The 13,675-nt window shown below is 40.9% G+C and overlaps 1 protein-coding gene across 1 annotated transcript in view; it reads left to right on the plus strand.

The window, feature by feature from the left end:
* The window catches only part of LOC138059674 (protein chibby homolog 1-like), a 6,397-nt gene extending 6,018 nt beyond the window's left edge, over positions 1-379 (plus strand). The window contains exon 3 of the mRNA XM_068905291.1: positions 59-379. Coding sequence (XP_068761392.1) covers positions 59-148 — 90 coding nt within the window. The 3' untranslated portion in view covers positions 149-379. The remainder of the gene's footprint in view (positions 1-58) is intronic.
* Positions 380-13,675: the final 13,296 nt, after the last annotated feature.

Genomic DNA, 13,675 nt, shown 5'->3' on the forward strand with positions numbered 1-13,675 from the left:
TATGTATATTTAACCAAGTGAGGGGGCATGTCTTCTTTTTTTTTCCTTTTTTTTTAAGATGGCGGCCAGTGCTGCGGACTGCAATGTAATGGACAAAGAGCTTGATGCATTGAAGAGTCAAAAACAAAGTCGCAAAGTGGCAAGATGACATGTACAGTACGACTTGGTTTGCAGTAAACTTGGAAGTTGTTAAAGCCAAGTTAATTTTTTTTTTTGAATGAGGAAAGGCAAAGCATGTATTGTGTTGTAAAAGGCAGTGTACATGTACATGTAATACAAACTTATTCTAAGACTTAATGTACATATCCGTTTTTTTCTTTTTATATTGAACTTGTATAACTTAGCATAGAAACAATGAAATAAACATTGTGAAAAAATATATATATATTGAAGATCCATTACCAGGATTCATGCTAAGAAAGAAGTAAAATCGTTCTCTGGTAAAAAGTTTTGAAAAAAACTACATTGTATGAGCTTTCGACAGACTGAACTGCTGCCTTCCAACGGATAAAAATGTGTGAAGCCTAAAAGCGAAAGAAATTTAAATATAACGAAAAATTCGCATAAATTAAAGGATAAAAGCATGTACAGTAGTAGAAAGAATGTTAAAAATGCTAAGAAAATTAGTGTTTCTTTAAGAGAATGTGATATTGTTTTGGGAGTGGGCATGAATTATTGTCTGCCCCAACAGTTTTTGCCATGTGCCATGACTCCAATGTCTTTCTACTCCGGTTGTTCGCTTTGTCAATGATTTTAGAATTGTTAAAGTCAATATCATGATTAAAAGTCCACACATGTTTTGTGCGTGGACTTTTAATCATGATATTGACTTTAACAATTCTAAAATCATTGACAAAGCAAACAACCGGAGTACCGGAGTAGAAAGACATTGGAGTCATGGCACACGGCAAAAACTGTTGGGGCAGACAATAATTCGTGCCCGCTTCCAAGACAATCTCACTTTCTCTTAAAGAAACACTAATTTTCTTAGCATTTTTAACATTCTTTCTACTACTGTACATGCTTTTATCCTTTAATTTATGCGAATTTTTCGTTATATTTAAATTTCTTTCGCTTTTAGGCTTCACACATTTTTATCCGTTGAAGGCAGCAGTTCAGTCTGTCGAAAGCTCATAGTTTTTTCAAAACTTTTTACCAGAGAACGATTTTACTTCTTTCTTAAAAAGAAATTGTGAAATAAACTGAAATCCTTTGATTTTGGACTCTTAGTCCTCCTCCCCAGCATTTTTTGGAAGAGTTCGGTTTGACCCCAAACCCCATCCTTTATGATATTCCAATCTAGCCAGATGCATTGCTTTATGGATTTAAAGACTATCGTCTGAGAAAAGGTAGCATATTACTGCATCATTGTTATTTGTATTGATAATCTGATCAACCAAAATCCCAGTTTGGAATAGATGACTTGCAAATATACTTGTGTTATGGTTCAAAAGAAACAAAGACAACAAGTGCCCTTTTTATTCCAAACTAGACGATCCGTGAGCGTACACTGGGTTGCCTGTGCTACATTCAGCGCTCCAGGCAATTTTTCTCAAGTCGGGGGTCATTAAGACCATTTGAGGGGTCACCAAGAAGTCATACCAGCAGAGGCCCTTTACCTCACACGTTCATACGACAAGACAGATCCTTTTCTGAGGTTAAAAACCTGGCTACCGGCCTATTAATTAATCATTTGTCAGAAAGAAGAAATTCCTGTCATCTTTAGAAAAAACAGACACGCATTGCTTACGTGTGGTAGTGAAGTAACACAGCGATTTATTCCATATTGTCAACTGAGCTGCGTGTTGTCTTCCAGGAGATTCAAGTTGTCTTTGCTTAATATGTAGCTCTAACAGTGCACGATATTGTTTTGGTATTGTATATCGTTGTAGTACCATGGTGGAAATCTTGGGTAAATAGCCCCCTGTGAAGACATGTGGTTACTAGCAAAGTACTGAACCCAGAAAGATTGAAGAAAATAAAAGGGAATCGAGAAAGATTGGCTTCTGGGCTAACATGTTGATCATTTTCAAGTTCCCGCACAACTTCTTTTCACCACAAGTTTAAGCGTGCACTCTGAGCATCGGACAGCTTTGTAAACTGAGTCCGGCAGGGTTAGTATCTGGATGCGTGACCTAAAAAAATATACCCCTTCCTATAACATAAGCATTGGACCGAAAATTCTATTTTAACGCTAACAAATGCGAACTAAGCAAGGAACAGATTTTGTTAGCTTGCTTTATGCAAAACAAATATTGATGCAAAAGTTAATAAATATTGATACACAGTTTTTAGGAAGAGCAGAAGGAAGTTTCCAGGATGGTTGATCGAGAATAAAATATTTTGCCATCAGCAATAAAATTTACGACATGAAAACAACATTAATCTTGAACCGCGAATATAAAAAGTTACGATCAGCGACAAACATTGTGGGAGAGTTTTGCTACGTTCAATTTTGTTAGTTACATTTGGCTGCACAAATAAATCGCAAAATCGGGCGCCGTGATCAAGTTACCGCGGCATGTTTACTCGCGAAACAGTGAAGCATCTGTGTCAAATGATGGCAAGATACCGGGTTTTTGTTTTGTTAGTTTTCTTTTTTTTTTCAAGTGTTATAAAGTTTGACAATAAATGTGCGAATAAACACAAAGATCACAATCCCCAACTCTTGAGGTTGACCATTGTTTCTGCAAAGTCAAAAATTTACTCTCCAAGACAAGGTTATTTATCACCAGGTAATTCCATCGTTTTGGGAATAGCAGCTTCTTTATTTATTATTCATCAGTGTCACACTTTTTTGCCGATTTTGGCGCTCATTTTGTTGAAACTCAAACACGCTTCCAACAGATCTGTTTATTTTCGTGACTTATGCGCTGCTTACAGTGCATTACAACAAAAATCCCCCCTTATCATATTTCAACACACATATGCAAATTTGTTATGCTCGAAAATTAAACAACATGACAAAATTTCACAAAACATGGAAATCTCACAAAAATCTTTTCCAGCGAAACAATTATTGAAACAAACAACATATTTGCTATTAGAGGCAAAAAACCCTTCCTATTTCAATTGCGTGCACACAATCGGTGTCGCAAAGCATATGCAATTAAATAAATTGCTGACAGTTGACATCAAACCCTTTTCGAAAGAACCTTGACCGTAAATAATAAAGCACAAAAGAGACAACAAGCTTTCATTCAAATAATTTTTCACTGTCACATTTCCAATTTTTTTATCTTTGAAGAGTTGAGTACAAAAGAAATGTTACTTGCCAGACAACTTAGATTTGACTTCAGTAAACACTGTGAGACAGACAACAGAGATCACAGATCCACTTAAGGAGTTCGATTCCTTCAGGCTGTCTTTGTTGAACCCATAAGTTACCAGGGAAATTTTCATTTGGTTTCAGTGCTGTACATAACACCACCTTGGCGAAATATTAGAAGTACAGCTCACTTTGATTTCGGCTCGACGGGCGAAAGATTGCTGTCGAAGTCCATCATTCGTCGCCTTTAAGATTCCAGTTCTTAATGTTTTACCGCCTGTCTTAACGTTCCATTCTTGAGCTCCACATGGATATAACGCCATGGGCGTTACAATGACTTTCGACGCCATTGCAGGTTAATTAAATGTCCTCCTGTGTGCACCAGAGAAATCTACGCATTACCCTACAAACCTAACAAAATACGCACAGAAGACTCTATGCACAAAGACACCGCTTAGCAGGGGAGTGACAGGCAAGACTTTTACCGACACGAAAATATATAAAAAAATAGAAAACTAAAAATAAAAAAACCACGAAATGAGACCCAGATTCCGACTGGGTTTGCCAACCCAGTAATTAATAGTCATTATGAGTTGAAGTTGAATTGAGTTGAAAGTTGAACTTGAAAGTTTATTATTAAATCACATTGCAGCGGCTGAGCCAGCTGAAAAACGTAATATTTACAATCTTCTTACTTAAAAACACTACATTACAATATTACTAAAATACAAAAATGATATGATGAAAAGATTAATTAATTTTTAACCCTTTGACGTCCAAATCGGCCAACACCGGCCAGACTTGATATTTTACTCTGTCTAACGCCAGACGACCGTGTGACACAACCCTCGTTTGTGCCATACGTTCTGGTTGCAAAGCGAGCGGCACGTCTTTGAATCGTTTCAGTCGAAAGGAAAGGAAAGTGTATAGTAGATATGGTGTATAGTCGATCTAACGCTGGAGCACTAATTGGGGACACCGTAAGCTGAAATCAACAATTAACGCAAATCAAGTCAAATGTTGGTTTTGGGGGAGAGGGGAAAACCGGAGTACCCGGAGAAAAACCTCTCGGGGGAGAGTAGAGAACCAACAAACTCAGCCCACATGACGCCGGGTCTGGGAATCAAACCCGGGCGACATTGGTGGGAGGCGAGTACTCTCACTACTGTGCCATCCCTGCACACAACTGTCGACTTGGTATTTTTGGTAAGGATCCCAGGCTGCCCTGGCATATTCAAGTGTTGGTCTAACAAGGGAGGTGTAAGTGCGGCTTGTCATTCCTTCTGGGCACGATTGCAAAGCCCAGAGCATCGTTTGCTTTGTTTTTAACATTCGTAACGTGCACTTTCTAATTTAACGTTTCCGTAAGTCTAGTGACACCAAGATATGGGTGTTTGATCTACGGATCACAGTGTGTGACGAATTGTATAGTTACACATGATTGAATGCCTTGACCGATGAATCCTTAGAACATAGTAGGGTCTTCTTGGAGCTGAATGGCGTCTTGGTTATTGTGAACGAGGCCATATAAAAGGGTGTCGTCGGCAAGCAGCTTATCGGTATCTTCTTTTCTTTAGACGTGTTGTGAAACACTGCATGTGATATACGCTGCTTCCAATGTCATTTATATACAACAGAAAACAGAGGGCTCCCAGTACTGTACCTCAAGTTGGGGAATGGTTGATCTGTGGCTGTGTTTTCCTTCCAGGATTACTTGCTGGGTTCTGTTTGTTAGCCAGGACTGTATCCATGCTAGGTTAGTGGCAGCGGATACCATCACAATTCAGCTTTAAAAGTGGGCGATTGTGTGCAACCGAGTCGAAAGTTTTGGAGAAACCCAGACTAACTATGTCTGTTTGGTTTCTGTCATTGAGAGAGCGAATTAGCTCTTCGATTGCATTGATAAGGTGAGTCTGACATGACCGGTTTTTCGTCAATCCATGTTGATAGTCTACCCGAATTTTGTGGCCGTCTAAATGTGACATAATTGATAGAAAATTATGTGTTCGAGTAATATTACGCCAATAATCCGACACGGGTTATAGGCAACAAATCAATGATGAAGAGTTACAACATTTAGCGATGAAAGTTCAGAGTTAATTTTCATTTTCTGCTTCTCTCGTGGCGTTTGGCCCTTTTTTCTATATTGCTCTACCGCCTGTCTTTCTCTATCTTGCCGCAGGCGTCAGTTGTAAACCTTCCGCCAGGCCAGCCGGTCTCCTACGATCGCTCTCCACGTATTTACTGCATCCCCACGCTTGAGGATGTCCTTTATGGTGTCCTTATACCTAAGAAGAGGTCGACCGGCTCTTCTTAAACCCTCTGTCAGTTCCCATAGAGAAGTGCCTTTACCGGCCGGTCGTCTGGCATACGCGCAACATGGCCTATCCAACGTAGTTTGTTCCTGATAAGAATTATCTCAGCGCGATCCGGTACCTCATCGTCTGTGATGTAATGATCCCATCTGATCTTAAGAATGGATCTCAAGTGCCTTTGCTGGACTGGTGTGAGAAGCTTGATATGATGACGGTATAGGGTCCAGGTCTCGCTTCCATACATCATTGGCGGGGTGATGCATTGATTGTATACCTTAAGCTTTGTAGCAACTGTCAGGTATCTGCTGTTGAAAACCCTACCCCATCGCACATGATGCAGCCTGAATCCGTGCTGTTAACTGTTCATCTAAATTAAAGTCTTTGGTGACATAACTTAAGAGACGTTTGGGGCGCTCCTCTCTCTTCAACTTGTGTCCATCAACAAAGAAATCAACCTGCTCACCAACACTCATGGTTTTCTGAAACCCATTTTCTTTGAAATGTTGCTGTAGGCAGATAGCAGATGCTAGTAATGCTGTACCATCGTTGGTAAAAATGGCAATATCATTTGCATACTGGACTTTTCGTATATATTTGGTGAGTGCCTTGGTCTTGATTCAAGCGCCTGTGATCAAATAGGTCACCGTCATATCTGAAACGAACCATGATACTGTAATGTGGACTAATGTTCTTAAAGGCAAGATAGAGCATGATCGCAGTATATGTCCCAAACACAGTGGGAGCTAGCTTGCACCCTTGCTTAACGCCACTGTTTTACTCTATTGGTTTAGAGAGTTCACCGTCTGCACACAGTCTAGCATGCACTCCAGAATACAGTGTCTCGATGGCAAAATTGACGGGATATCGAAGCTTTCCTAGGATCGTGAAACGAAGCTCCCGATTTACACAATGAACGGCCTTGAAGTCAATAAAGGCGATGTACAAGTTCTGCCGTTGTTATCTACACTTCTCTATCATTTCACGCAAGATGAAGATACCGTCAGCTGTGCTTCTGCCGCTTGTGTAGCCAGACTGAGATTCAGGGTAAACTACCACTGCTAGCGGCTGAAGGTGTTGCCGTAGTACATCAGCAAATATCTTCCCTACCACACTAAGCAACGACATTCCGCGGTAGTTGCCGCAATCACTGTGGTCGCCCTTTTTGAATAGGATGCAGATGATGGCGTCAATCAGGTCTGATGGCAACTTTGCTGATGTCCAAAACAGATTGAAGATGGTGAGCAGGAATGATAACAGAGTACGTCCACCATGAACAAGGACCTCAGGTAATCTACCATCTGGACCCGGGCTCTTTGTAAGCTTGGTGTTCTTAAAAGCTGTCTTGACCACTTCCATTTTAATGGGTTCATCAAACTGATGATTGGACATTGTTCAAGTTCATCAAGAAACCTCTCCATGATCTCTTTCCTCTCAGCATTCATCGCGGTGTCTAATTTCAGTGGTAGTTTCGTCCCTCCCTCTTCTCATCTTCCTGAAGATGATTGAACATTTGCATGCGAGAGGTTTGTGATCAATGAAACCGTCTGCTTTAGGATTGATCTTTGTCACGTTGATAAACTTCCTGGCTTCTTTATCAGCAAGCAAATGGCCTATTTGGTGCCAGTGTTTAACTATGGACATTGCCTCAGTCACAATTTTTTCTGGCTACAGCCCAGGGTATTATTGAAGTGGTTTGTTAACTCGGAATATGTCGCAGAATTCCAGCAGCATAAATCCATTAGAATTAATTTTTCCTACTCCATACTTTCCTATAACAGTCGGCCAAGACTGCCAATCTTTTCCAACGCGAGCGTTGAAACCACCGAGAACAATAATACTGTCCCCTTTAGCTTTAACAATACATTCACCGAGCTTCTTATAAAAGCTCTCTTTTTTCAACTGATGATCGCTGCATGGTGGGAGCATAGACGTTAATTAGGGTGAGATAAGTGTTTTTCTTGAGTTGAATCCGAGCCGTCATTAATCATTTGTTTACAGGAACTGGGTTTATATGGCCAAATTTATTGGAGATGGCAAAGCCAACACCAGTCGTCCCGTTTTCGCCACCGCTCCAGAAGATGGTATGACCTCTCTCCTTGATGTTACCCGTACCTGTTCGTCTAACTTCCCTCAATGCACATTCATCTATGCCTGCTTTCTCAAGTTCTCTGCAGATGATTGCCGTGGCACGTTCTACTTGTGTCGCTGTCAGTGGAAGTGCGGACGTTCCGCGCCCCTAGATTAAAAAGCTTTCCTCTCTATGGACTTTGCATATTTTCCAACACTGCCATAGATCGTGGGGCGTCGGTTGCCTCGGACGCAGTAGCATTTCCTGTAACTCCTTGAAAACTCATTTCATAAATTGTAAGGCTGTGCCTGAAAATGACGGCTCTAAACGGCACACGATAGTGTCCCTTGGCGAGTATTCCCTGTATTTTGACGGGACAGCGGGGCTGACACGGTCGCAGAAAATACTCCTTGCTTTTTCGCCGGATTAACAAACAGCCGCACTGTCTGATACCAGAGCTGCAGTGGAGTTGACTTGCAGGACTGCCAGTTGTCGGATAAGACGCCAGGTTGACAAGTCAGATCCGGCTGGGGGTGCACGAAGGCCGTATCCTCAGCCAAGGGAGGCCAAGGGTGTGCTAACACTTACCCAAGGTGTACACACAGACTAGAGGAGGGAAGGAGGTGCCTAACTTCTCCATTCTAGACCGGCTCCAAGCAAGGTCCAGCCACTGCCCAAGAGTAACTTACATGAAACTGAGGTGAGAGATATCGGTCGTTAATTTGCAGCCGGCATTCTTGTCGATCGCTATGATGTTTGCGGCATGTTTCCAGTTGCTTGATACAGAACCAAGGTAAATTGATTGTTGAAAGACGAAACTCAAGAACGGTGCTACGACTGGGGCAGCTACTCTCAAGACTCTTTGTAGTAGTTTTCTTACTCCATCTACGTTTATGACGAAGCTTGGCATATCCGGAATATCACTGTTGTCTAAAATCGGTAGGATGGGACTTACTGTCGTGAAGACACTGTCGTAGTGGTCATTTAAGATGTTAGCCTTTTCCACTGGATCGATATTGCTTTAAGGAGAAGAATTCCAGATTGATCTTTCAGTAGCGCCAAAAAGGCCTGTAATCGATGCACGAAGCACCCCATTTTCCATTGGAAGATCACTTTAAACAGAGTCATAGACCAAATGTTCCATTGTTGATTAGAATAAAAATCAACTTTTCACTATAACGGAGCGTGCTGTTCCTAATTCAGTTTCTTATCATTGATTTGTCCCTCTTGCCGCTACTATTTTTACTCGACGGGGCTGAATCGTATTCTTTTGCATATTTACAGTTCCAGACAAAATGAAAGTTTGACTCCTATGCAGCACACACCAGCCCAAATTTTGGAGATACCTTAGGATTCTCTCCCCCTCAAAACCAAAAGGCAGTTTTCAATACGCAGTTTGCGTAAAAACTCAAGAGCCGGGCTATTTACCTCTATTTTTAGAATCCAATTAACATTGGTTCACTGTTTGTTTTACTTTATGTAACATATTTACCATGCCTGCCTCAACAATAAAAAATTTGGTTTTTGCCTCTGTTCAAAACGATCTTCCAATAAAAAATAGGGTAGGGTACTTCGTTTTTTTCGAGTTGTGAGTGCGTCGTTTTCGACCTGGGGTGCTTCGTTTTCGCTCTTTTGGGTCCTTCCTGCTTTGTTATTCGTTTTTCGATATACTACCAAAAACACTTAATTCTCTTGGTCATTTGTGGTTTGCGGATTCCAAGAGTAGTGCTATTGTCGGACTCATCAAAGTCAAAGAGGTCGTTGACGTAACTCTTGGTGGCCAATTTCGAGTTCAAGTGAAGCTATGATCTTCGCAGTTATGAACGCAATTTTTGCAATTGCGTAGAGAAGCCTGAAAAATTCAGGACTTCAACGGGGTTTGAATCCGTGACCTCGCAATACCGGTGTGACGCTCAAACGAACTGAGCTATGAAGCCGATGACGTTGGGAGCTGGTCATTTGTGGGTTCTAATGTTCCCGTGAGGAATGAATCAATGATGAAATGATATATGGAATGGACCATATATGAAATGCGGATATGAAATCAAGTGAAGCTAACTTCATATATCATTTCATCATTGATTCATTCCTCACGGGAACATTAGAACCCACAAATCCATCAGCTCACGACCAGCTCCCAACGTGAGTTGCTTCATAGCTCAGTTGGTTAGAGCGTCCCACCGGAATCGCGAGGTCACGGGTTCAAACCCTGTTGAAGTCCTGAATTTTTCAGGCTTCTCTACGCAATTGCAAAAATTGCGTTCTTAACTGCAAGGATCATAGCTTCACATGATTTCATATCCACAGTTCATACATGATCCATTTCATATATCATTTCATCATTAATTTTGAGTTCCTTGTGAACTGTTTTGCGTACTTGTCTATACTTATGCCAATCATGATCACTTTTGGTGCGTCGAGCTGTTTTGTACTGTCGCTACTTCTGGCGAATGAGGCGCTTTTTACGTGTATTGAGCCACGGTAAGGATTTCTTCCCACTGGTTGATGGTTTTCTGGCGGATCTGTTTCTTGGAGGTGGATAGGGTTAGGGTTGTCTTAAAATCCACCCAGTTTAACTTTACCGTCTTTTTTGATGGGCATATCAAAGGAATGCCCCAGCTAGATCTTGTGAGCGGCTTATCATGTCAGCCTTTTTATAGACAAAAATAGATCTCCGGGGGGGTTTGGGTGAAGTAAGCTTAAAACTAGTTTACCTAAATGGTAGAAATGCTGCCGAGGGGAAGGGAGATGTTCAATTATCATCGCTTGCGGTAACTTAACGCCGGTTCGTGCGTGGAATGGAAAATTTTAATGGGTCTTGAGCAGGGATGGTACAAAGCGTGGACCCCAAACTGGACCCCCAACTACACTTCCTTCTGGACCCCACGCGAGAGAAGGAAGAAAGCAATAGATGGTTTTCAAAGTGACGCCATCAAATTCTAAAATCAAAATCTCAAGGTCTTATGAATTTTTATATTACAGTAAGGACACTTGAACCGTGAACACTTGACATTTTTTTCGAAGACGAAGAAATAAAGGCTCTTCTTATGATGCATAGTGTTATGTGTATAGCATTTTGTAAGTGTAAAAACATTAAATACTCTCGTCAAAAGGACGAGCCCACATTCTATAGTCATTTAAAAAATGTACAAAAAAATATCAAGTGTTCATGGTTCGAGTGTCCTCACTGTAAGGAGGTTGAAGATGACCCAGAAGTTTTATTTTCCAGTTCCGTGACTTCTTTCGTTTCAAAAATACAGCATTTTGAAAATCCGAATCGTCACCTTGCGTAAGACCATGATACAAAGCTTTTTGGTTGAAAAAAAAATGTCTGTCCCTATGAATCCCAGCAGTTTGGGCCTTTCAAGTACATTAGGAGAGGTGTTCATACAGATGTATTTTATCTCATGAGCGAAAAGTAAGCGCTTTCATCACAAAGTGAACTTGAGATGTTTTGTTGATTACCAGCCGCCATATTGGTGGGCCAACTTGGCGTCTCCATAAGGTGGTGGACAAAACACTGACCCCCAGTCCATGGAAACCTATTAAACTCGAAACCTAGATATAGTCCGTCTACGTAACGGCTCCCAAAAGCTTGTTCTTTTACAGGGACTTCTGTACCCCTGTCTGATAGGCTAGAATCTTACGCACTCTGTGCACGTGATTGGTCATTTACTGACTTCTATCCGGACTATTTGGCTAAATGGTAAGCGCCTCCTATTGTGCAACTTTTCCATTTTTCCAACACGGAAAAAAACGAAAAAGAAATGCTACTTATATACTGACTGATTGTCTATGGCAACTCACTAATTAGATTGCAAAGCAAAAGTTGATGGTACGTACTCGTATTTGGTCATGTTTCTTGGTGAACGGAAAGTCAGTGAGATTCAGGGCTAGACTGGTTTCGAACACTTTGACCAATAGATCTGTACATTACGTTATCCCCATGTGATGTCGTGGTGTTTGGCTTTTCTACGTGACATGTCTGCACTGTGTTTGCCCTTTCTACATATCCGACATGACAGTATCAAACCAATAGCTTTGTGACAAGCATGTGGCTAATTTCCATATCTGACTTCACACAACAACGTTGATTGTCACCTCCAGCCTCGCTTTTATTCAAATGGCCTGGTAACTCATCAGGTCTATGCGTTTGCATTTACTAAAAGAAATTGCCGACATTTTTGTGACCAAGACGCTTTTTGTGAAAGCAGAAAGGGCGAGGATTTACTTGATAAATATGGCACGCACCGTGATGAAAAAAGGTAGTTACGTGACCTAAGAGCCATGTGACCCGTGATTGCATCACATTAATGCTCTGCAGACTAATTTAGCGCGGCGGTGGCGAAATGACTTTGCTACGATCATTGCCTTTTTGGAGGAGCTTGCAATGCTCTCATCGCATAGCTCAAGGTAGGTCAATTCTCAGAAATGTATTCACCCCTCTTGATCTTACACGTGTGATATGTTACAGTTATATTGGTCGTTTAGAAAAGTAGTGACAATGCTGGAGGACCTGCATGTTGAAAGGAAAATGTGTCAAAATAAGCTTGTTTTTAAGAAGAACATGGACGAAAGTCAGCTATAAATTAACAATTTTTATGGATCAAAGGCGTCTGGTCATGGTATTAAAAACAACAGAAATTTAAGTGTATAACGTGTGACTGCATCCAACCCATAGGCGTACGGGCACGATCCGACCTGGGGGGGCGGTGTCTTTTTTGCCCGACAAAATTACACAGTGCCCGAATGCTTGATTGTTGAAATCCGTTTTTTACTCCCTCAAAATGTATGAAAGTAACATTCGTTTACAATCCTTGAAAGTCATAAAACTGTACGTATTCGAAACATAGAGCTTTTAGAACCTCACATAATCTATGTACAGTACCGCTCAAAGATAAGCGAACCATCAAACGCGTTTCAAACTAGTCTTCAACGCGTTTGCGTTTGGCTTTCAACGCGTTTGCGTTTTTTTTTAACGCAAACGCAAACGCGTTGACCAAAGTCATTAACTTTCCGAAGTATTTGCATCACAAAAGGTTCAATGATGCGTTCGAAAAGTAATGTCACAAAGTAAAACACAGTCTCGTTGTCTGGCTATACAAAGTTCGCGTTGCGGCCTCATAAAAACAAAAAGGTTTGTGTTTTCGGATTTTTTCACGTCCCACAGCCGTGTCATGTAAAATAGATAAGGCGGCTATATAAAGATGTGCAAATATTCGACTGATTACTCTCTGTAGTCAGTACCGCTCTGATCAAGTGAAAGACAGTTTGTAAGGAAACAACGCGGCGAACTAGCCATCAAAGCTTACACTGAAAAACACATACAAACAATTTTTGTCTGGACTGAATATCGATCGTTGATCGATTGTTATTTGAGAGTTTGATAATGTCCGAGAATTTGTTGTGCGATAGTTGCTCGATGATTTAAAACTGATTCATGCATATGCAGCTGCATGTTGTATCAAGGTCATGATGCAGTTTCGCTTAATATGTGTTCTCATTGAAACATTCTATAAAAAAAAACCCATGCTCTAAGATTATTTTATTGTGTTTAGTTTTTGGTACAGTAGAAGTATAATTTCGCTAGTGTAGCGATCGCGATCAAGCGTGTTCGTGTTATCTGATACAAGAAATTCGGAGAAACAAATCAATAACGCGGATTTCTTCTAGCCGATTAAACAAGCGCATCTTTTCTCGTTCCTGAAGATTTCTTTTCCAACTTTCCATTGATTGATAGTCAGTTGATCACACTTGTTCACTTTCCATCGCTAAAATTGCAGTCGCTTTGTGGCCGTAATTTACATACCAACTTGTAACACAATGCAAAGGTGCCAAACTTGAATAACAAAGGACAAACGCGTTGAAAAAAAACTAGTTCGAAAAGGCTTTTTTTTTTTTTTCAAACGCGTTGGCTCTTCGTTCCCAACGCGTTGTCAACGCGTTTGATGGTTCGCTTATCTTTGAGCGGTACTGCAGGTCTACTCGATCTAGTAACTAATAAAAACTTAGAACCTCACATTC

This window comes from Montipora capricornis, chromosome 8, assembly GCF_036669925.1.
Source record: "Montipora capricornis isolate CH-2021 chromosome 8, ASM3666992v2, whole genome shotgun sequence".
Classification (NCBI taxonomy): Eukaryota; Metazoa; Cnidaria; class Anthozoa; order Scleractinia; family Acroporidae; genus Montipora; species Montipora capricornis.